This window comes from Dreissena polymorpha, chromosome 3, assembly GCF_020536995.1.
Source record: "Dreissena polymorpha isolate Duluth1 chromosome 3, UMN_Dpol_1.0, whole genome shotgun sequence".
Lineage (NCBI taxonomy): Eukaryota > Metazoa > Mollusca > Bivalvia > Myida > Dreissenidae > Dreissena > Dreissena polymorpha.
Genome location: NC_068357.1, coordinates 19,757,258 through 19,781,763, shown reverse-complemented (window position 1 = coordinate 19,781,763; position 24,506 = coordinate 19,757,258). Strand labels below are relative to the sequence as shown.

The 24,506-nt window shown below is 33.8% G+C and overlaps 2 protein-coding genes across 4 annotated transcripts in view; one reads left to right on the top strand and one right to left on the bottom strand.

Annotated features, from left to right (window-relative positions):
* The window catches only part of LOC127873210 (endoribonuclease Dicer-like), a 51,292-nt gene extending 33,175 nt beyond the window's left edge, over window positions 1-18,117 (top strand). The window contains exons 15-18 of the mRNA XM_052416968.1: window positions 4,660-4,921; window positions 5,776-5,932; window positions 11,284-11,359; window positions 14,626-18,117. Coding sequence (XP_052272928.1) covers window positions 4,660-4,921; window positions 5,776-5,932; window positions 11,284-11,359; window positions 14,626-14,788 — 658 coding nt within the window. The 3' untranslated portion in view covers window positions 14,789-18,117. The remainder of the gene's footprint in view (window positions 1-4,659; window positions 4,922-5,775; window positions 5,933-11,283; window positions 11,360-14,625) is intronic.
* A 1,048-nt stretch (window positions 18,118-19,165) lies between these two features.
* Window positions 19,166-24,506, bottom strand: part of LOC127873217 (serine palmitoyltransferase 2-like) — a 43,376-nt gene continuing 38,035 nt past the window's right edge. For all 3 annotated transcript variants that reach the window (XM_052416981.1, XM_052416979.1, XM_052416980.1), the window contains exon 13: window positions 19,166-24,231. The gene's annotated coding sequence lies outside the window, so the exon portion shown is untranslated. The remainder of the gene's footprint in view (window positions 24,232-24,506) is intronic.

The following is a 24,506-nucleotide window of genomic DNA, read 5'->3' as shown; positions in this document are numbered from 1 at the left end:
TTTTTAAGATCACACAAATGACCACCACATCCTCACACTATACTATACCCCCCCCCCCCCCCCAATTATTTTTTTTTTGAAACGGTTAAAAAACACAAATATTTATTTTTATTATTTTATGTTTGAAATACCGTCCAACCATCGCACCCAAGAATCCCCCCCACCCCCCCCACCCACCCCCCCCCCCCCGAATTTTTTTTTTTGCATTTTTTGCATTTTTTTTTCGCATTTTTGGAAGATAATGTAATAAATGTCCACGCCCCCACACTATACACCCCTCTTCACTCCACCCCTCCCTCCTTTGTGATTGAAAATGAGAGTCCCTTCACCTTTAAAAAGAAAATAGATGAGCGGTCTGCACCCGCAAGGCGGTGCTCTTGTTTTTATTTAGAGCAACTGTTATCAGATACAACTAAGGTATTGCAGTTTTGCTTTTTTTAACCAGGTTTTCCGAAGGAAAAAACTGGTTATTAGATTGGCAAATGTCAGCTGGCGTAACAAGATTGTCCTGGCCATAACTTCGTCGTTCATTGTGAGATTTTTAAATCATTTGGTACGTTTGTTCACCATCATTGAACAGTGTGTCGTGCTGAAGAATTACGTCGATATCTCCAAGATCAATGCCACACTTTGAGTTCAAAGGTAAAAAATGGCCATAAATGAGCTTGTCCGGGCCATAACTATGTCATTAATTGTGAGATTTTAAAATCATGTGGCACATTTGTTCAACATCATTGAAAGGTGTGTCGCTGAAAGAATTAGGTCGATTTCTCCAAGGTCAAGGTCGCCACGACTAAAAATAGATTGATTTTGAAACAAGGGGGGTAACTATGAACAATCAGTAACAATGCATATTTTGAGTTGTCTCCCTTTATCAGCCTTTTTTTTCAAATTGAAATCAAGGTCGTCACGAGTAAAAATAGATTTAATTTGAAAAAAAGGGGGGTAACAATGCACATTTTGAATTGTCTCCCTTTATCATACTTTTTTTTAATTGAAAACTTGGTTATGCCCCACTTCGAATAAGAGGGGGTATATTATTTTGCACATGTCAGTCCGTTGGTCGGTCCCTCCACTAGATGGTTTTCGGATGATTACTCAAGAATGCTTAGGGCTAGGATCATAAAACTTCATAGGTACATTGATCATGACTGGCAGATGAACCCTATTGATTTTCAGATCACTAGGTCAAGGTCACAGTGACTCGAAATAGTAAAATGGTTTCCGGATGATAACTCAAGAATGCTTAGGCCTAGGATCATGAAACTTCATAGGTACATTAATCATGACTGGCAGATGACCCCTATTGATTTTCAGATCACTAGGTCAAAGGTCAAGGTCTCAGTGACTCAAAATAGTAAAATGGTTTCCAGATGATAACTCAAGAATGCTTACGCCTATGATCATGAAACTTCATTGGTACATTGATCATGACTGGCAAATGACCCCTATTGATTTTCAGGTCACTAGGTCAAAGGTCAAGGTCACAGTGACTCGAAACAGTAAAATGGTTTCCAGATGATAACTCAAGAATGCTTACACCTAGAATCATGAAATTTCATAGGTACATTGATCATGACTGGCATATGACCCCTATTGATTTTCAGGTCACTAGGTCAAACGTCAAGGTCACAGTGACTCGAAACAGTAAAATGGTTTCCGGATAATAACTCAATAATGCTGACACCTATGATCATGAAACTTCATTGGTACATTGATCATGACTGGCAGATGACCCCTATTGATTTTCAGTTCACTAGGTCAAAGGTCAAGGTCACAGTGACTCAAAACAGTAAAATGGTTTCCTGATGATAACTCAAGAATAATTAGGCCTATGATCATTAAACTTCATAGGTACATTGATTATGAATGGCAGATGACCCCTATTGATTTTCAGGTCACTAGGTCAAAGGTCAAGGTCACAGTGACAAAAAACATATTCACACAATGGCTTCCACTACAACTGACAGCCCATATCGGGGGCATGCATGTTTTACAAACAGCCTTTGTTTTGTGACAATTTTGTCCCTTGTTTAATTAGTATATTTCTGTTTGATGGTGGTGAAATGAGCTAACCACATTATTTCTTAAATTAGGCTTTCAATGCTTACTTTTTGAGCATTGTTCTGGGGCAATTGAGCTTGATGCATGTGCTTAAAGTGTCATCCCAGTTTAGCCTATGCAGTCCACAAAGGATTATCAGGCACCAGACTTTCACTTTTAAACAAAAATCCAGTTTAGGTGGAAAGTGTTGTCATCGTCTTAATACATCCTACATAGAAGTAAGTATATCACCTTTCAAAAACTCAAGACACATGTAATAAATTCATGTAGTAAACTTTAAAAACATATAGTTTTGAATGACAGAAAGAGTTTATAAATGATTCAGGTTATATGGTATTATTGATAAATGAATTGCACATAACAAATGCTTCTTTTATGTATTTACAAAACTTAACAAATTTGTTTAAGGTATTTTTGTTGTAAAACACTTTAACATTGACAAATACAAACAAAGTAAAACTCATCCTCAATGTCTGTACTATTGCAACATAAACAGAATCTCTCATTTGGTGGAATGTTTTTGCAGGCATACTTCCCTGGTTGGATTTGGATGACACTCTTCAGCTTTCATATTATACACAGTATAGAGAATAATATTATTAATCAATCTAATTATTTAAATCAATATTTTAACATTCTTATAAAACGATCAAAGTGGTTATCTACCCAACCCTCCGTAAACACATGTATTACAACTGGTGAGTCTTACTTGTTTACAGAACTTTAAATGAATACTTTCTATTTCTGTAGACTTTGAAAACACCATATTTGAAAGGCATATGAATCGCACCAACAAATGTATCAAATAACTGCCAAAGTATTTTAGGTTTTACACTTGTGTAAAAAAAGTAGTCATAGCCTTAAGCGCTTTGCCTACTAAATGTTTTTGGTTTAATGTGAAACTGTCTTTATTATTTATAATATACTGTAAATTCGCGGCCATATGTTGACCTAAAAACTATCCCAAAATTGACCTTTTAAGTCAACTCGACTTATGGGTGAGGTACTAGATAAAAAAATCCATATTTCAGGGCAATTTTTGTAAAGTAAAAAATCTCCAGAGCGGATGAATGATATGACTGTTTATGGTAAAGCCGACTCGTCTTTTACTTAAATGTTTGCCGATAACAAAATACTCATGTTTACATTGGTTTTTAATTCATAAATCTTCGTAATAAGTCCAAATAAAAACATGTGAAAATAACTTCATAAATATTAAACATTTGTGACATAGGGTAAAGTGGCGAAAATTATACATAGCAATTAGTTGTGTTGACACATCGTCCGTTGTCTACTAAGAACAATAGATAAAATGGAGCCGCTGACATTTGTAACCATTTTAAGTTAATCAGCATGAATACAGACTGTCAACAGGTGCAGGCGCCATCAATTATCTCTTCTCGGCCTTATGGCTAAGATCAAAGTGTAAAGTGTAGTGTTGGCATCCTTTTGATAATTTGTCTTTATTGTGTCCCGCCTAAAATAGTTATCCGATAATGATATGCACAACGATTCAACTACAAACTACTTTTGACAAATCAAGATTAATTACTCAATCGTTTGATATGCTCTTAACCAATTGCTATTGTTCAACTTCACACTGTAAATTTAAAACCCATTTGGATAATCTTCTTTTGTATTGTAATTCATGGGTCTTAAAGTTAACAATTCTAAATTTAAGTTTTTTTGTAAAATGGTCTGTTTATGCAAATTGAGACATGGACATATGATAGCCATAACATTAAAACAATTGATATTTTCAATTACTTGTACATAAGAAGATTATCCAAATCGGTCCGTACTTTGCACATGCATTTAGCCCAATTTTTCCAGAACTCTTCTCAATGTATCTACTGCAGCTGTTTAATTGTCAGATACAATGCCACGGTGCCTATACCACGTGACTTTTTCGGATCTGTGTGGGGAGAATAAAGCGTGACTCAGTTAACATTTTTTAGGATCTCTTTTTAAAAATTTCACAATTTTTAACGGGATAATGTGGAGAGCCCGCTCAATCGTAATAGTTTTTTCTATAGTTATCATGATTTTTTTTAACAAATAAGTATTTTTCAGTAAAGTGCAACCGCGTGTTTGTAATATGAAGTCCCCACACTGATCCGACATTTTTCTGACCGTTCAAATGCGCAGTTGCACTTTACTGAAAAAATACTTATTTTACTCTCACGAATTAGCGGACTCTCAACGTTATTCCATTAAAAATGGTGAAATGTTTTGATATATTTGGTGAGACATCATTAAAAATGTTAACTGGGTCGTGCTTTATTCTGTGTTTCAGTGTATATATAATTATAAGCTCCACCCATAATTATTGCAGAATAACCCATAAACGATTTTCTTCTTTGTTTATATAAAATTTGGCACGTGCCGTGTGTTAGAATATGTGATATATGCTAAGACTTGGAAATTAATAAATAAGTTTGAGCATTGCTCAAGGAAAACGGGGTTTAATGCATGTGTGTAAAGTGTCATCTCAGATTAGCCTGGGCAGACCACACAGGCTAAAACAGGGACAACACTGTCCACCTTAATAGTATTTTTTGTTTGAAGATAGCTTTTTTTCCAACCTCATTTTAGACTCGAGTTCCTAGGCGATGCAGTTCTAGACTATGTGATCACGCGCCACCTGTATGAAGACTCGGACCGTTATAGCCCCGGCGTTCTGACTGACCTGCGATCTGCCCTCGTTAACAACAACATATTTGCGGCCCTTGCAGTCAAGTGGGACTTCCACAAGTACTTCAAAGCCATCTCCCCCTCGCTGTTCAGCGTTATTGAGAAGTTTGTCTTGAGGCAAAAAGAGAAGGAGGACGAGATTGATGAAGATGCTGACGATGAGGTTTCATTTAAACACTGTTTTATGTGAATTATGAATAAGACAATCAAACTTGAAATCAATCTTATTATGTGGATTTTCTCATCCAAAACTGTAAATGTTCTTGATATATTTTTGTTTTTATGTGCCCCCCCCCCCTTCCCTTCAAAGAAGAGGGGGGTATATTGCTTTGTAGAGTTGTCCGTTTCAGATTAATAACTCGTCAACGAATTTACCAATTGGCTTGATACTCCACATGTGCATTGGCCTTTTACAGTGGATGACCCCTATTGAAATTGGGGTCAATAAGTCAAAGGTCAAGGTCACTGTCACAATATGTTTGAAAATCGTTTCCAATCAATAACTCATCAACCAATTGATGAATTGGCTTGATACTTACCATGTGAATTGGCCTTTGGCAGTAGATGACCCCTATTGAAATTTGGGTCACTAGGTCAAAGGTCAATTTCACTGTCACAATAAGTTTGAAAATCGTTTTCAATTAATAGCTCGTCAAAGATTGACCGATCGGCTTGATACTTCACAGTAAGATTCTAAACAGTGTTTCAGATAGGCTATTGGAGGTTTCATGGAGTCTGATGACAAAATGGGAAAATGTGGCTTTATAAACATTCATAAACTGTTGTGCAGCCTGCAACACCATCCACTTTGATTGTATTGTTCATTTAAGTATATTCTTAACAAAAGCCCAGTTTAGGCACAGGCTAATGTCCAATTCAATTGAATAGTCTCTTTTAAACCAAAATACAGTCTCTGCGGTTTGCACAGGCTAATCTTGTTCAACACTTTAGCACATGCATTAAGCCACATTTTCCAAGAGTGGGGCTCATTTATTTGTGAATTCTCGCTGTTTACAGCTGGATGAAGACCATGACAAAGAGCATGTGGAGTTGGAGGTTCCCAAAGCCCTGGGCGACATCTTTGAGTCTGTTGCTGGTGCGATATATCTAGACAGTGGCATGTCCCTGGAAGCCGTCTGGAGAGTGTTCTACCGCATCATGAAACCACAAATAGGTAGGAGCTTAATTTGTAGTAACAAATACTGTAAAATAATTATTATTGGTGGGTCATGAATTTTCGCAGATTTTGTTGGGAGACTTATCTATGAATTGAACACTAACATATCAGAAAATAACTGATACAAATTCCTCATTTTTTTCTTCCCAAATCAGAAATTTCAGAATTGCTTGTCTTAAATGTCATTTAAAAAAAATCATGCTGACAAATATAAGTGATTTTACAGTATGTCAGAGTGATTTTACACTATGTCTGAGTGATTTTGCAGTATGTCTGAGTGATTTTACAGTATATCCGAGTGATTTTACAGTGTGTCTGAGGGATTTTTGATCCAGATTAACATCTATTTACCGTAAAAACGCAGTCATAAGTCGAGATTTTTTATTTCCAAAATTTGATAAAATTACGGTAGCGACTTAGGTCGACCATGAAGAAAATTAATGAAATTTGGCGAAGATTGATCCCCGCAGCAATTGTTGTTGTTGTATATAAAAAAACTCGTTGATTTACGACACATAAAATCTCGTCTTTTAACTGATACTTACCAATTAATATAACCACAGTTTGCAACATTTCCATTGTTTTTATTTTCATAATTTAATCCAAAGTTTTCATATTAGCAGGTGTTTTTTATAACTGAACGTAACAAAAAGATCAGGTCATTTTTAGCTCATCTATTTTATTTTTTTAAATTATGAGCTATTGTCATCACCTTGGCGTCGGCGTCCGGTTAAGTTTTGCGTTTAGGTCCACTTTTCTCATAAAGTATCAATGCTATTGCATTCAAACTTGGTACACTTACTGACTATCATGAGGGGACTGGGCAGGCAAAGTTATGTAACTCTGGATTGCATTTTTGACAGAATTATGTGCCCTTTTTATACTTAGAAAATTGAAAATTTTGGTTAAGTTTTGTGTTTTGGTCCATTTTATTCCTTAAGTATCAAAGCTATTGCTTTCATACTTGCAACACTTACTATCTATCATGAAGGGACTGTGCAGGCAAAGTTATGTAACTCTGACTGGCATTTTGACAGAATTATGTGCCCTTTAAGTTTTGTGTTTAGGTGCACTTTTTTCCTGAAGTATCAAAGCTATTGCTTTCATACTTGCAACACTTACTAACTATCGTAAGGGGACTGTGCAGGCAAAGTTATGTAACTCTGACTGGCATTTTGACGGAATTATGGGCCCTTTATACTTGAAAATTTGGTTAAGTTTTGTGTTTTGGTCCACTTTACCCCTAAAGTATCATAGATATTGCATTCATACTTGGAACACTGGCAAACTATCATAAGGGGACAGTAAAGGACAAGTTGCATAACTCTGGCTGTCATTTTTACGGAATTATGGTCCTTTTTTGACTAAGTAACTTTGAATATATGGTTACATTTTGTGTTTAGATCCACTTTACTTCTAAAGTATCAAGGCTATTGCTTTTAAACTTCAATTACTGTTGAATTTTACCTTGACCTTTGAATGACCTTGACTATCAAGGTCATATTATAAAATTTTGCTAAAATTGCCATAACTTCTTTATTTATAATTAGATTCGATTGATACTTTGACAAAACAACTCTTACCTGACATACCACAATTGACTCCACACAAACCATCCCCCATGCCCCCCCCGAATCCCCACTCAAACCCCCCATTTTTTTTTTCTTATTAAAGATCATCTTATAAATGACCACCACACCCTCACACTATACCCCCCCCACCCCAAAAAGTAATTTTTATGCCCCCGGTAGGGTGGCATATAGCAGTTGAACTGTCCGTCAGTATATCAGTCAGCCTAGGCTGGCTGTCCATCAGAAAAAAACTTTAACATTGGCCATAACTTTTTCACTTTTGAAGATAGCAACTTGATATTTGGCATGCATGTGTATCTCATGGAGCTGCACATTTTGAGTGGTGAAAGGTCAAGGTGAAGGTCATCCTTCAAGATCAAATGTCAAATTTATGGTGTCTGTCCATTCAAAAACTTTAACATTGGCCATAACTTTTTCAATATTGAAGATAGCAACTTGATATTTGGCATGCATGTGTATCTCATCTAGCTGAACATTTTGAGTGGTGAAAGGTGAAGGTGAAGGTCATCCTTCAAGGTCAAATGTTAAATATGTGGCGTCTGTCCGTCCGAAAATCTTAACATTGGCCATAACTTTTTTAATATTGAAGATAGCAACTTGATATTTGGCATGCATGTGTATCTCATGAAGCTGCACATTTTGAGTGGTGGAAGTTTAAGGTCAAGGTCAAAAAAATTAAAAATTCAAATCCGCGTTCTCATGAAGCTGCACATTTTGAGTGGTGGAAGTTCAAGGTCAAGGTCATCCTTCAAGGTTAAAGGTCAAACAAAATTTAAAAAAATCAAAGTGGCCTTATTATGAAGCTGCACATTTCGAGTGATGGAAGTTCAAGGTCAAGGTTATCCTTCAAGGTAAAAAAAATTCAAAGCAGCATTCTCATGAAGCTGCACATTTTGAGTGGTGGAAGTTCAAGGTCATCCTTCAAGGTCAAAGGTAAAAAAAAGTAATCAAAGCGGCGTTCTCATGAAGCTGCACATTTAGAGGGGTTGAAGTTCAAGGTCAAGGTCATTCTTCAAGGTCAAGGTCATCCTTCAAGGTCAAAGGTCAAAATAATAATAATTTCAAAGCGGCATTATCATGAAGCTGCACATTTTGAGTGGCGGAAGTTCAAGGTCAAGGTCATCCTTCAAGGTCAAGGTCATCCTTCAAGGTGAAAGGTAAAAAAAATATTATTTCAAAGTGGCGTTCTCATAAAGCTGCATATTTTGAGTGGTGATAGTTCAAGGTCAAGGTCATCCTTCAAGGTCAAAGGTAAAAAATAAAAATAAATAAAAAATCAAAGAGGCACAATAAAGGGGCATTGTGTTTCTGACAAACACATCTTCTTTTTTTTCAAACATGGTTAAAAAACACAAATATTTTTTTTATTATTTTCTTTTTGAAATACCGTCCAACCATCGAGCGATCTATTTGTTGTTTGTTTTTATCCTTATTTGTGTTCTTTCATTAAATTTAATTTATTCTAAAAGAATTTCCATTTCTGAAATTTTGTATCTTAAATGGACGTGAAGATGCGTTTAGTAGAGATTTTTGTGGTAACCACGTACCGAGCTCGTAGATAGTGTATGTTTCACTCCTGAGCTCGTTTTTAGTAAAAACAAATAATAACAACAATATAATCGTTCCAAAAATGAATTTCCACACATGCTTATGTTTTATTCAGACATAAATAGTAAAGTTATGTTTGATACAGTTCATGATTATCTATACAAACGATGATTATGTCAACCTTCTCTATATACCCTTATATGAATTCCACCTCTTTTTGCCAACCAGTGGGCGGAGTCTAAACTTTGCAGGTGCGTGTGACGTCACTTGTTAACTCGTCTATGACTTGGACATATTCAAAATCTCTGATTTTTCGTATCCTTTTTAAACCCCCCCCCCCCCCCCCCGACTTATGAGCGGGCAGACTTATGACTGGGTTTTTACAGTAGAGTGGTGTGCCAATAAATTTATCCTCAAGTAGTACATGAAAATGTGTTTTCCAAACATCTTAACTTTTCAAAGATAAGGCAAACTATTCTGCTCACCCTGATGTTGGCTGCTGGTAAAGTTGAAGTTTTTATGTCCCCCACCACTATAGTGGTGGTCATATTGTTTTTGCCCTGTCTGTTGGTTTGCTCCGACTTTAACAATTTGCCATAACTTTTGCAATATTGAAGATAGCAACTTCATATTTGGCATGGATGTGTATCTCATGGAGCTGCACATTTTGAGTGGTGAAAGGTCAAGGTCATCCTTCAAGGTCAAAGGTAAAAAAAAATCAAAGCGGCGCAGAAGGGGACATAATGTTTCTGACAAACACATTTCTTGTTTTATTTACTAGTTGCTCAGATATTGAGTCTTAGGAAATATAATTATTTATAGGTGTCTATAAATCAATTGAATACACAAATGTGCAAGGCCACAACAAATAATATGACTGAATGTTGTTATGACAATTTACTGGTATAAAACTGGTAAAATTAGAACTTGAAAGATTTCTGTAGTGATATAGAAACTATTTTGCAATTCAGAAATCAAGTGATGTAATGATACCTCTTTGGCCAATAAAAATAGCCACGCTATGGGAAAACCAGTCTGAATGCATGTGTGTAAAGAGTTGTCCCAGATCAGCCTGTGCAGATTTTACAGGCTAATCAGAGACAACTTTTTTCTGCTTTTGATGTATTTGTTCCGTGAAGGAAGTCTCTTCTTAGAGAGTTTAATCCAGTTCAGGCAGTAAGTTAGCCAGATTAGCCTTTGAGAATTGTATAGACAAATGTGGAACGTAGCCTTTGAGTATTGTATAGACAAATGTGGAGCGTAGCATGTGAGTATTGTATAGACAAATGTGGAACGTAGCCTGTGAGTTTTGTATAGACAAATGTGGAACATAGCCTGTGAGTAATTTATAGACAAATGTGGAACGTAGCCTTTGAGTTTGTATAGACAAATGTGGAACGTAGCCTGTGAGTATTGTATAGACAAATGTGGAACGTAGCCTGTGAGTATTGTATAGACAAATGTGGAACGTAGCCTGTGAGTTTTTTATAGACAAATGTGGAACATAGCCTGTGAGTATTGTATAGACAAATGTGGAACGTAGCCTGTGAGTTTGTATAGACAAATGTGGAAAGTAGCCTGTGAGTATTGTATAGACAAATGTGGAACGTAGCCTGTGAGTTTGTATAGACAAATGTGGAACGTAGCCTGTGAGTATTGTATAGACAAATGTGGAACGTAGCCTGTGAGTATTGTATAGACAAATGTGGAATGTAGCCTGTGAGTATTGTATAGACAAATGTGGAACGTAGCCTGTGAGTATTGTATAGACAAATGTGGAACATAGCCTGTGAGTATTGTATAGACAAATGTGGAACATAGCCTGTGAGTATTGTATAGACAAATGTGGAATGTCACTTTAACCCTTTCACACTTAGATACATATTTTCACGCATTTGTAGTCACTTAGAAAGTTATGTTTAATTTAAGATCTTTCTTACTGTATTCAAGTTTTAAAGGCTTCATTTCAAACCCTTAGTTACTGATGAGCAGCAAACAGCATAAAACCTGAACAGACTGCAAATTACTCACAGGCTGTTCAGTGGTTTTTTACTGTTTGCACATAGCCATTTTCACTTTGCTTCTAGGTGGGAAAGGGTTAAGCCCTGTTTCCAAGAGCGTGGCTAAAATCTTTTCTGATAAGAATATTTCTCCAATTAAAATAGCTCTTTTTAAAATAATGACAACACAATAATTATTTTCTTGCAGACAAATACTTGAAGAATATTCCAAAGTCCCCTGTAAGAGAACTTCTAGAACAAGAACCAGAGACTGCTAAATTCGAGTAAGTACTTTGTTAAAGTTTCACTTTCTTGTTTTTCCAGGAGTGGATTGTAAGTTTTGCAATTTAATTCTGTAACAGTTCTATCAATATCATATTTATATCTCATATTATTCTTAATCTGTTTGCCTATAAATATTTGTTCTATCGTGGACTGTGCATATTGTTTTGATTTAAATAAATTTTATGTTGATTTTGCGTATTTGTCTTTGCAGGGCTCGAAATAAACACTCGCACACTCGCAAAATGCGAGTGAAAAATACCGATTGCGAGTTAAGTTTTAAGCCACTAGTAATTTTTTGCGAGTAAAGAAATAGTGAAAAAAATACAGTAATATTGCTAACGTCCTGAACGCTAAACCATAGGTCATAGAACATCCTAATACCCGTATGCGGAAGCCCGCACCTTGTATATAGACTAGTATACTTATAGGATTTCCAGTCGTTACACCCCCTGGACGTTACACCCCTAGTCATTACACCCTCTAAGCCTGGACATTACACCCACCAAGATGTAAACATAATTGATAAGGTTACTAAGGTGTGATCACACCTACCATGGGGCACACTTCACTTGATTAATGATGTTTCTGCTTTGATGTGTGTTCAATGGGGGTCTTTCCAAGTGTTTTTTATTGTTTGTTTGTCTGTTTGTCTGTCTTATTGATGTGCAGTGTTAATTAGGAAATAACCATTTTTTGGTGTGAAAAACATTGTTCTTTGATCTTTTGTTATCAAAGTGTCTTGTAACTGATAAATAATATTAAAACACCAACTTAGTTTAAGCTTATTAGCTGCGCCATTCTTGACTAATTTATTTTTGTAAATACTCATTTATAAAGTTTGGAATACTAATAATACTTTCTTATTTTTACATAAATGAAATTCAATTTAATGGTCTTTTGATTTACATTTTATTAACAAAAATATTATTTTTCTAAAAATATGATATGTAACAGAATGGTATTTATGCAGGAAAAGGGAAATGGGTAGAGACATGAGGGATTATACATGTTATATATATTTTTGTTATCATTCAAATAATTAAGTTGATCTTATGTTGCATTTAGACTCATGCCCCAATTTAGTGTTTTAAATCATTGACACAGTTTTGTGTCATCATTAATGAAACACAGTTTGTAAAACTAACAGTAACACTGGGCCACTTAGATAAACATTGGACCTATTTGGGCCACATTAGGGCCAGACAAAGACCCTCTAACTGTTTATTAGGGGCCATAAAAGATACACAGATTAGTGCCAATTAGGGCCTTCCCATAAACTGTGAAAACATGCTTTGATTGCTACAGTAAGTGACAGATTCCTGTTAATTGTGGTTCAATATAAAAAAAGTACTTCTTCAATGATCCCTCATTATCAATTCTGACTTTAAAGTTTAATGATATTGTAATTAATGAACTTTGAAGTCTGCAGTAAAATTTTATATATCATACAGTGACAATATGTTACTTCTATTTCAATATCTAACAAACTCACTGAAACCAACAGATATAGGATATTTTTACTTTATTAATACTTGCTTTAAATTAATAGCAAGTTACCTCCTATTGTTTGAGTGACATGAAAGGGCAGATTTGCTTCATTGTCAATATCAGAGACATAACACTGTATGCATTTTATGCACTGCTAATCAAATAGATATATCAATAGATAAGTGAAATACTATGGTTACTACAATAGTAATAAAACTTAAGTAACAGATGTGATACACTGAGATAAAGAGATTGCCTTAGTCCTTATGTATTTGAGGCCGTTTCCATAAATAATAAAGAATTATTTCTTATAGCTTTAAAGATTTTTTTTTACAATAAATTACTTTTAAAAAACAAACATATCAATTACAGAATAATGATTGATTTAATATCTTATTTAATTAAAATCTTCTTTTGTGATGTTTAAATTATATATATAATTGTATATTCTTGAAAAAAGTATTTATGATTTAGATGCATATTATAACATTATGGTGAAATAAAAATAAACGTATATGAATTAATATTGTGTTTTTATGTTTAAACTAAATAATTATTGTATTTATCTTTATTTTATTTTGTTTTCAAAGTTTTTTCTGTCTGTATTATGTATGATTTAGATGCATATTATTACATTATGGTGAAATAAAAATAAATGTATATGAATTAAGATTGTGTTTTGTTTATTCTAAATATTTATTTTATTTATCTTTATTTTTATTTCTTCAAGTTTTTTCCTGTATATTCTTGAAAAAAAAAGTATTTATTATTTAGATGCATATTGTTACAGTCATTCTGGTGAAATAAAAATTAATGTTTTAAATGATGGCTGCTCAATTAAATAATTTGAGAAACCATTAATCTCATCAGTGTCATCTTACATGACAAATCCAATTAGTGGTTCATAAGTTGATTACACCTTTCTAATCTAATCAATATCTTGGTGGGTGTAATGTCCAGGCTTAGAGGGTGTAATGACCAGGGGTGTAACGTCCAGGGGGTGTAATGACTGGACACCACTTATAGTACAGATACGAGGATGGTATTGGTACAAAGAACGTTAAACAGTCGACTAATTCACATATGTTCATTGAACTTGAATAGACATGGCGTCGAAGCGAAAAATAACTAGTTTCTTTTTGCCCACAGATGGAAATAACAATACGAAAGATAAAGCAAAGTTAACTGTTGAATAAAAAAACGAAATTAAATTATATTTCCAGCAAAATTTGCGAGAATGTTTTTGATTTTGCGAGTTGGTATTAAAGCTGCTTGCAATGTTTTGCAAGTAGAAAAAAAAGTTAAATTCGAGCCCTGCTTTGGATTTTGCATACTGTTTCTATGTGGATTATTTATAACATTTCTACATGGATTATGCAAATTTGTTTATATGGTTCATTCATATTTCATCTATGTGGATTTTGCATATTGTTTGGGTTATGCATTTCAATTCCATGTTGATTTTGAATATAAGTTCTAAATGGATTGTGCTTATTGTTTTTATTTTCATTGAGTGCATTTTTTATATGGATTGTTGATATTGTTTCTTTGTTGATATTGCATATTGTTAGTCATTGTGCAGGGTGGTTGCACATGGTTTATGCATATTATCTCATTGGGTTATACATATTTTCCCTCTGATCATTATGTTGGTTCTTATCATTGGCTTCTTCTCCTATAAATTTTAAGATTAAGTTTAATCTAAAAAAATTCATATGAAGTTCTTTCTAAATCTTTAGATAAATCATAACCTCTGAAATAATGTTTCTGTGTACAGAAAGCCCGAGCGTACGATGGATGGAAAGATACGAGTGACAGTCAATGTGGTTGGCAAGGGGGTGTACACTGGAGTGGGGCGCAACTATCGCATAGCAAAGAGTGCCGCAGCCAAGAAAGCGCTACGATGTATCAAGACTCTTGAACTCCAAGGACTTATATGAGCCTGTCGTAGGCACTGAACATTAAAATTAGCCTCTATCTGGGGAAAATGGGCTTAATGCATGTGTGTAAAGTGTCATCACAGATTAGCCTGTGCAGATTGTATAGGCTTCTAGGCTTCTGTAGGATGACACTTTACTCACATGTTGTAAGTCAACTTTTCCCAGAGCGAGGCTACAATGGAATGAATGAAATGTAAATTGCTTATATGAGGATGTATACTAGGCCATTAAGAATAAATTAGCATTAAATAAAAAATAAAAATAATTATATAATTATTCGCATTCCATGATCATGTAACCATGTGCTGTTGTTAACCCATGAAAAATACATGCATGATTGGTTTAATCAGTATTTTATTGATATATTTGGGCCGTGTTCTGTCAAAAGGGGTTTTAATGCATGTGCGTGTCATCCCAGATTAGCCTGTGCAGTCCGGTTAGGCTAATCAGGGATGACACTTTCCGCCTAAACTGGATTTTAGCTTAGAAGATACTTTCTTTAAACAAAAACTATCATAAAAGCAGAAAGTATGGTCCCTGATTAGACTGCGCAGACTGCAGAGGCTATTTTGGGACGACACTTTACGCACATGCATTAAACCCCTTTTTACGGAGCACAGCCCATTTGTATTGTAAACCTGCAACATATCACCAATGAGTTTATACAAGTATTTTTGAAGGGTCAACATATTTTTACCTCAAAAGCTCAAAAGTGGCCTGCTCCAGGGGTGCACCAGTTTTACATTGACTTACCGGTATATAGGGAAAACCTTTACAAATCTAATCTAAAACAGCAAAGTCCAAAGCTTTCTTATATGGTATGTAATATTATCAAAAGGTCCTCTAAGAAGTTTTCATACTATCCCCATAGTGTAAAAACTGGCCTCACCCCTGGGGGTCACCACTTTATAGTGACCTATATAGAGATACCCTAAATCTGCTCATCTGAAACCGCAAAATGCATTGCTTTCATATTTGGTATATAGCATCATCTAGAGTCCCTCTAAAAAGTGTGTTCAAATCATGGGTTGAGGCTGACTTATTGAAAAAACGAAGCACTAGTGGTAACATTTTTTATATGGACATATTGCAAAATAATTGTAACAAAATTTGCAACAGGGCACCAAGCTTTGATATTTAGTATGTGCCATAAGATAGAAGTCCTCAAATATGTTTGTTCTAGGTATGTCCATTGGATCAAATATGACCAAATTTTTTATGTAGACTTTAGGCAAAATAAATTTTTTTTTCTAAAAGGAAAGGTCCATAGGTATAATGTTTTTATGTAACACCAGATAGTTTTCTTCCAGTTGGTTTCTTCAAATTATGCCAATGGGGTTAAAACTGGCCACACAGGGTAGTGATGTGAAATGTTTTGTTTAGCAAGATAAGTTCAAATGATCCCCTGCTGTCAAAATTAGCACCAAACGTGGGATCTTGAGTATTATACCACTAAGCTACAGTTTCTCAGTTGAACATTTTAGTATTTTTAGTATCCTTTTTAATATTGGTCTTTTCTAGTCTGTGAATTTTGTGATAATAATTCTTGACTTTGTATTTCTCAGTTCGCCTCATATTGCATAGGCTGCTTGAATTTCAAAATGATGTCAAAACAACAACTTGCTAAATTGCTCAACACACTGACAGATATTCAGATATTCAATCAACTTGGCTGGAATTATTGAAGAGTAGACCCTCGAAAATAAACCTATGTGGAATGATGCTACAAAAGCACTGTTTTACTACGTTCCCTAGTTGTTGGATTGCTTTAATAATGTTATAGCAGCTAGAATATGACATCAAATGTCATATACCTGTACATGTGGTGTTTTGTGTATGAGCAACTACCCTTCACTTTGCCTGTTGTGTTTCTAGAGCATTACCTGTATTTTATCTTAATACCAAATGTATTTAATACCTGGTATCAAGTGTTATAAATATTTGCTAGTTTGAATGTATTTTCTTAATGATAATAGTCACTGATTATTGGAAAGGTGTCTGTGTATATTTTGTGTGCAATTATTACTGCATACTGCATACAGTATGTGCTTTTGTGACTGTTATGTGCTTTAAATCTGTATTTTGCCAGCTTATCCGTTATAATGATCTAATCAATTTACAAACTGAGCTTTGCTGTGTGAAAACAGGGCTTAATGCATGTGCATAAAGTTTTGTTTCTGATAAGCCTATTCAGTCCGAAGTCTTATCAGGGACAACACTTCCTGCTTTGACTGTTTTTTCCTTTTAGAAGAGTTTTACTGGAACCGAAAGTTTCGATGACTTTGGAAAGAGTTATCCCTAATAGGCTTTATGGACTGTATGAGCTAATCAGAAACAAAATATGCATTAAGCCCTGATTTCCCAGAGTGCGGCTCAAATTCAGTTAAACATTGGCAAGGATGAAGGCAGTCTTAGAATCAAAGCTTTTTCCATTGTTTGCTAGGTTTTGCTATATATATATTTTTTATACAGTTTTTGGCAGTGAAAAAATGTACTTATATCATGATAAAGTTAATTAACGGGACCTTTTCACAGATTTTGACATGTATTGTAGTTTGTCATTAAATGCTATATGTTGATAAATGTAAACGTTGGATCCAAAAAGCTCCAGTAAAAAACAAGAATAAAATAAAAGAAAGAAAAAAAAGTAACCCTCAACTGGGCTCGAACCATTGACCCCTGGAGTAAAATTCTAACGCTTAGACCACTCGGCCATCTGTGCTCATACAATAAGCGATGCATTTTATACTTAATATAAGCAATCCTTGTAATGTCACAAAATTTAACGACAACAACAGAACTCTCCAAATTATTCAAGTGTTTCGCTTTATAATTTTCTGGTTTTTAAAAAGATGCATTAAATGGATATTTTAGAGCATTGTAAGTATGTTCAGTCTTACTGTTTCCTCATAAATATAAGAACTGCAACGAAACTTGAGGATATCTGAAAATGTCTCTTTAATACATCAGAATAATATGTGACATTTGCATCTGAACATGTTTGATTTTTTTTTTATTTCTCTTTTTTTTCAAAGTCATGTTAAGTTAACTGACATGGAAAAGAGTTTTAATTGATTATTAATATCAAATCACTGGACAGCTGATTTTTTTAAGCTTTAATGTTGTCTACTAAAATATTTTTTGATAAAAATTTATTGCTTATATGGTTATAATGATTGATCTGTATTTTTTTACAAGAATCTGTGTAGTGAAGTCCAAATGTATTAGAACATAAAATTTAAATTAATTAAACTGTAAATGAAATGCATTCTTGTATTTATATTATCTATATTGTAGTGTTGTGTCACCAATAAACATTCTGGGAATGATTTCAGTATATCATGCTGTTTGAATATTTCCAACAAATATGTTTTGTAACACATATTTCCATGTACAGAGATGCCTATTTAACCCTTTGCATGCTGGGAAATTTATCGTCTGCTAAAATGTCGTCTGCTGAATTTATAAAATTCGCATTTTCTTCGATTTTTTTCAAAGAATACTATCAGAATAGCAAACAGTTTGGATCCAGATGAGACGCCACGTTCTGTGGCGTCTCATCTGGATCCAAACTGTTTGCAAAGGCCTTAAAAATTCGGTTCCCGCACTGAAAGGGTTAAAACGACACATGCTCATAATGATATATTGTGGTATACAACATATTTTTTCTATATCAAAGCAGAATTCTATATCTTTCAACCAGGCTCTTGGAAAAGGGTCTTAATGTATGTGCGTAAATAGTAGTTATTCCAGATTAGCCTGGCAAGTCTGCAAAAGGTAATTATCTGGGGTGACACTCCTTTTTATGGTATTTTTCATTAAAAGGAAATCTTTTCTTAGCAAAAATCCAGTCCAGACGGAGAGTGCAGTCTCTTATTAGCTTGTGCTGATTGTAAGGCTAATCGGAGATTACACTTTATGCACATGCATTAAGTCCTGTTTTCGCAGAACTTGGTTCAAACTGTATCACCACCCTGTAATAAAGGGGTAGACATAATAGCTAACCTATGTGCGAAGTTTGATAATTGTAGTTAGCAATCAAGACATTAACTTCAATTTCAAATGATGGCATATAACAAAATGATAACCGAGATCACAGCGTCCGCCGTATTAGAAAACCTTATATATTGTGCTGTTCTCTTCAATATCCCATTGTAGATTTATGTTATTCATTGGAATGTTTTATGCTTAAATACTGTTATTGTATGATTAAATTCCTTCATAAACAAAACCTCCGAGTATAAATATAGGAAAAAAAACGCTGTGTTGTCTGTTTTTACAAAGTAGAGTGCTTAGTAACTCTTGCATCTGTATTGACTACAGGAGAATGTGTGGATATTGTAAAGCATCAACATGTACATATGCAGAAATAACTGATCACGTTTCAAGTTTATTAGAACAAGAAATAAACCGAAACAATTTATTTGTAGAAATAGAAAGTACAGTGTAAACATATAAATATAAACAATTTGTTCACTGCATACTAAAGTGCAAACATACAATCAACTAAGGAAGGGAAAAATGCAAACACTACACATGACTTGCGTGCATCGTGTTAGGAAAAATTGGGAATGAATAATTGGGAATGATTATCATTTGGCAAAAAATATGATGACAAAAGCTTTGGAAATCATGTATAAGCATCACAGCAATTCTTAGGCGTTGTAATCAAAGCATTGAAATGAAAGTTACAAAAAAAACAAATGTGAATTAATGATCAAATGTGATTTGAGCATGCCATGCAACATCGTCATACATTCGAGGGAATCTGATAATAGTCAATTTAGAATTTGCCCAACAGTCATTACACAACAGTTGGAACATTTGGACTAAGAACACCCCAAAATTTGTCCTAACATCATTGGTTATTAGAAGTTGTATGGTAGTTTGTTGATCATTATTTTTGGCCAACCACATCAAAGAAACAAAAGATAAAAAAGTGCTAAATTAAAACCATAACTAGCTTTTATAAATTTATAATTAAATCAATATCAACGGCAGTATTCTGAAGTATTTGAACAACAAGTAATGTGATAAGGGCATGAGCAAACTTGACATTTAATCTTGGAGAGGCAAACTTGTCCAAAATGTTCTTCAACTGCAATCATTAGAAGTGTTTTTTATTTCCCAAACGCACTAACATAAACACACTTTGTAAAGCAAATCTGTTATATGTGACACTACTGTAAATATTGTACGGTACAGGTTGTGAAATGAAGTCTTTACAGAACATGACAATACAGGTAAAATATTGGCGTACAGAATAACAGTAGTGAATGCTAATACATGTATACAGACATGCTGACTGCAAAATGAATAAAGAATCAAAATAAGTATTTGGTACCTGCAGTAATTGGTGGAAAGCAATATAAGGTTTACAAAAATGATTTATACCAGTGTTACAGGTAATATAACAAGTAATACATACAAACTATATTCTAAGTTATAACATGAAACATAACCACATAAAAATCTCACTATATGATTAAAAATCCAAAAATAAATGTATATGATTAATGAAAAGATGAACAGAAAAGTGACATTTCAAAGAATTATGTTAACAATTGCAAACAACAAATAAATTATGAAAATACCATAAAAATGTATTAAAACAATAAGTATGTGCTTTAATGATAACTGCTTTGAGTATTTATTGTGTGTTTGATGTTGTTTTATTCCTCAAAAGAAAAATAATGGACTGCAAGGGGGATCAATGGTAAACAATCATTTCAATAAAAAATCTGATAACTTGCAAAGACTTTCCATCAGACAATTTAACAATGCGTTCCATCATTTTGTGTTTGAACACCTAAATGTTGTGAATACGAGTCTTTTTTATGCAACAAATTCTTCTTTATACACCAAACATAACAATAGCTAAATGGAATTTTGAAAACCCGGACAGATATCCGATTACAGTGCTTATATAATAATAAACAATTAAAGTAACTGGAAACCATAACAGTTAACAGAAAACAGAAATCATAGCTTAAACCAACTCTATTAACTATTTACATACATGGTGTTCTCCTGTCTCCTAACAAGTTTTTTAATCACACTTTGCTTACTTTTTTACAGAATGATCAGAGTAAAAATGAGCCTTGTTCTGGGAAAACTGGACTAAAAGTATGGTCTCAAAAAGGCCTGCGCAGTCTGCACATGCTAATCAGGGACGAGACATTCTGTTTTAATGGTATTTTTCATGTAAAGGAAGTCTCTTCGTAGGAAAAATCCAGTAAAGGCAGACTGCACAGCCTAACCTGAGATAACAATGCACACACATGCATTAAGGTCAGTTTTCACATAAAAAGGCTATAAAGTTCCCCAATTCCCCAACACTTTTGGCAATTTTACTTGTCAAAATTAATTTTAAGAATATTTATCATGCGTTGTGTCTAAATAAAAAAGTTTATATAAAAAACAGCCATTCTTAGAAAAAAGGCTCTTCTCACATCTTTTTTTTATACAAAAGCCTTGGATTAAACGATGTTCTGCATTTGATTGCAAATAAATACATCAAAGAATCTTAATAAATAATAAAGTAGATACAGTTATTAATGAAATAAAAGACTCCATACTAATTCTTCAATGATAACAAGATCTTGTCCCTCACAGGCACTGTCCAACAAACGCACAAACAAATTTTCAGGAAAATCAGTATACCAATATATGTCTACTGAAAGTTAGTTCATACAGATGCAAACACAAACGACTCCAAAGCAGGGAACGCTAAATATGATACAGAGTAACATAAATATGAGATTCCTTCTGCTGAACAAATAGCACAGACCATGTGCCCCATTTATCAATAACACCAACATGAACGTGCTATCAACATGTACCACAAAACATTTTCTCCATTTTTCGCTTACAAACGAGCAGCGCTCTGTGAAAAAAGGGCTCGTGTTACCAGAGCGTGTTTCAAAACACTAAACAACCATCCATAAACAAGGAAAAACAGGTAACACATATTGTAGAAATATAATTTTAAAACAACATGCAAACCTTCTCAGGCTATACAGTACTGTAAAAGTATTAGCATTCACTTGGTATTGATTATTGTAGCAATTAAGTCATCGGTTTTATGTCTTCTTTACTGAATTCTTGCCTTCAAACATTTAATTAGGTGACCATGAAAAGAGCATCTCATAACATGAAAATCGATGGGACTGCAAAAAATCTCAAGTTGTGAGGCATTGCGATTGCACTTAATTAATTGTTGCTTGGTAAGATGTAAAAAACAATTACCAGTTGAATATCATGCAATCAAAACAATTAACAAATTATACATCAAATGACTGATGGAACAAAAAAGAAAAGCATCAATATCACTGATGATAAAGTGTTGTTTTTTTTTTGTTAATTTTATACCAGTATATGAGCTGCGATCTGGGAACACTTTAGCCTGCACCCACTGTGGACTGCACAGGCTAATATAGGTCAATACTTTACGCACAGGTATTTGGTCTCATATTCCCAGAGCTAAGCTCATATTAATTTGTAGTAAATCAAATGCTCTCATTTCAACATCACTTTTTCACTTTTAATACAATAGTATGCAAGTTTTCAGGTAAAATTAACATGCTCAAAATAGCTTTTTATAACAATTTACGGTACAGTAAAATTCCACAAAAGTAAGTAAAGGTAACATAAACTAAACAAGAAAATCACTTCTTATGGTAAACATATTAATATTAAAAATATACTCAATATACATAATTTGTAAACAAATTATTATTTCATTATTTTTATCACAACATAATAATTTTGCAACCTGGTATATTTTTTTTATTTAAGCTTTAAAAAAAAAAATCTAAACAGCAACTTAAAAACATCAAACAATTCCTGAACATTTTGGTCGATTTTGAACAAAGTCCAGTTTGCCTTGGAATTTTACATTATTAAGGCTTTAAAAAATGTTTAACTTTAACCAGGTTGCAATTGCATTGAACATTGCCTGATGTGTTTGTGTAACCACGGAAACAACAGTGAAATGCTCTGGGTAATAATCACAAAGTGTTGATATACATCATAAAGATTGATCATGAAGCAGTTGCATATGGTAATCATTTCCAAATAAATTTAAACAACTTCACACTTAAATTTCTCTCATTCTGTTCACACTGTAGAAAAATGATATGGATTTCTTCAATCACAAGCCCTGCAATTTGTGGGTATGAATTACATTCAATACAATGTGTGGAACACTTATAATACTAACATACTATATGAACAAATATTTTATGTAAAAAGGTCTCCAAATGATAGTTATGGTACCGGAATTACATGTGCTTGAAAAAAAACTCGTTTTGATTTATTTTAAGAACTATGCATGACCTGACCTGCAGAATTATGCAATAAAGATGTAAGATGCTCTCTGGGAAAACAGGGCTTATTGCATCTGTAAAGTGTTTTAACAGATAAGCCTGTACTATTTGCACAGGCTAATCTGGGAAAACACTTTCTGCTTCAACATTATTTTTTGTTCAAAAGAAGTTGCTTCTAACGAAAATCCAGTGATTGAAGGAAATGTACGCACATGCATTAAGCCCCATTTCCTCAGAGCAAGGTCCAAATAATAGTGTGGTCAACTTCGACAGAAAAGATGTTAAGCACTCCATTCTGCTTTAAAAGATGAATTAGTCACAGATTTTTTAGATGAAAAGGAAATAATAAGATAATAAAAAATCCTTAACAAATATGGGTGAGTTCGATTTTTTACAAAGATGGGCAAGGAAATTCATTAATTGAGCAATAAATCTAAGAATGCATTGGTCCTAATTTTAATGACAAAAGTACATATTAAGTATCATACATTCAATATTTTGTGAATAAATTAAGTTCATCTGCACTGCCCATGATATGGGAAAATCAGGTGATCAGGTACAACACAGACGAATGTCACAAACAGTGTCACTATAGCTTATCTACACATTTATAAATACATATATTTTCCAATAGAGTAATATCCTTAACAGTTTGCATACTAATTTATGTGACAAAAATGTCAAACAATTACAAATACAATTTCAGGCTGTTAATCCTTTTAAATAATTGTGAATAGGTATTGTTCGTCGATAATTATTTTTCAAAGATATATTTAGTATTCAGAAAAAAAGATCCACTTCTATCAAACAACTTAATTACAAAAATCTCCTTGATGAATACATGAATTCAATGTTACTTATATCCTTTAAATTACCCGTTTTACAGAAATCCCCCCCCCCCATCCTATTCCCACCTTATATTAAAATTTCAATCTGCTAGGAAAGGATGATTCTAAATGTTGAACATCACAATGTTTATTTCTGGAAGAGCCTGAACTTTACAGGATGTTTTGGTCAATGTTTACTTCCTTAGTTTCTCTAATACCAAAGGACGTTGGCCAGCGAAGTACTTCCTTCCCATAACACTCGCTCAACATGGTAAAAAATCTGCCATGGCTAAAAATTAAAAGGAAAATGTTATTTAAGTGGGGAAGAATATTCTTCAACTTTTTTTTTACATAGAATACTGAGTATGTATATTGTTGATATTGTAATGTTCCATAATGTATGTAAATTAATAGTTCATTGGAAAATACACAAGTAAAAATTCTATAAAGAGGAAGAGTCTTATTGCAGGTAAACATTGCATGACATGAAATGTGAAATGAACCAAATATTGACTGATTTATTCTGCGTTATCTCAAACTTAACCAATCTTATTTTAAAACAAA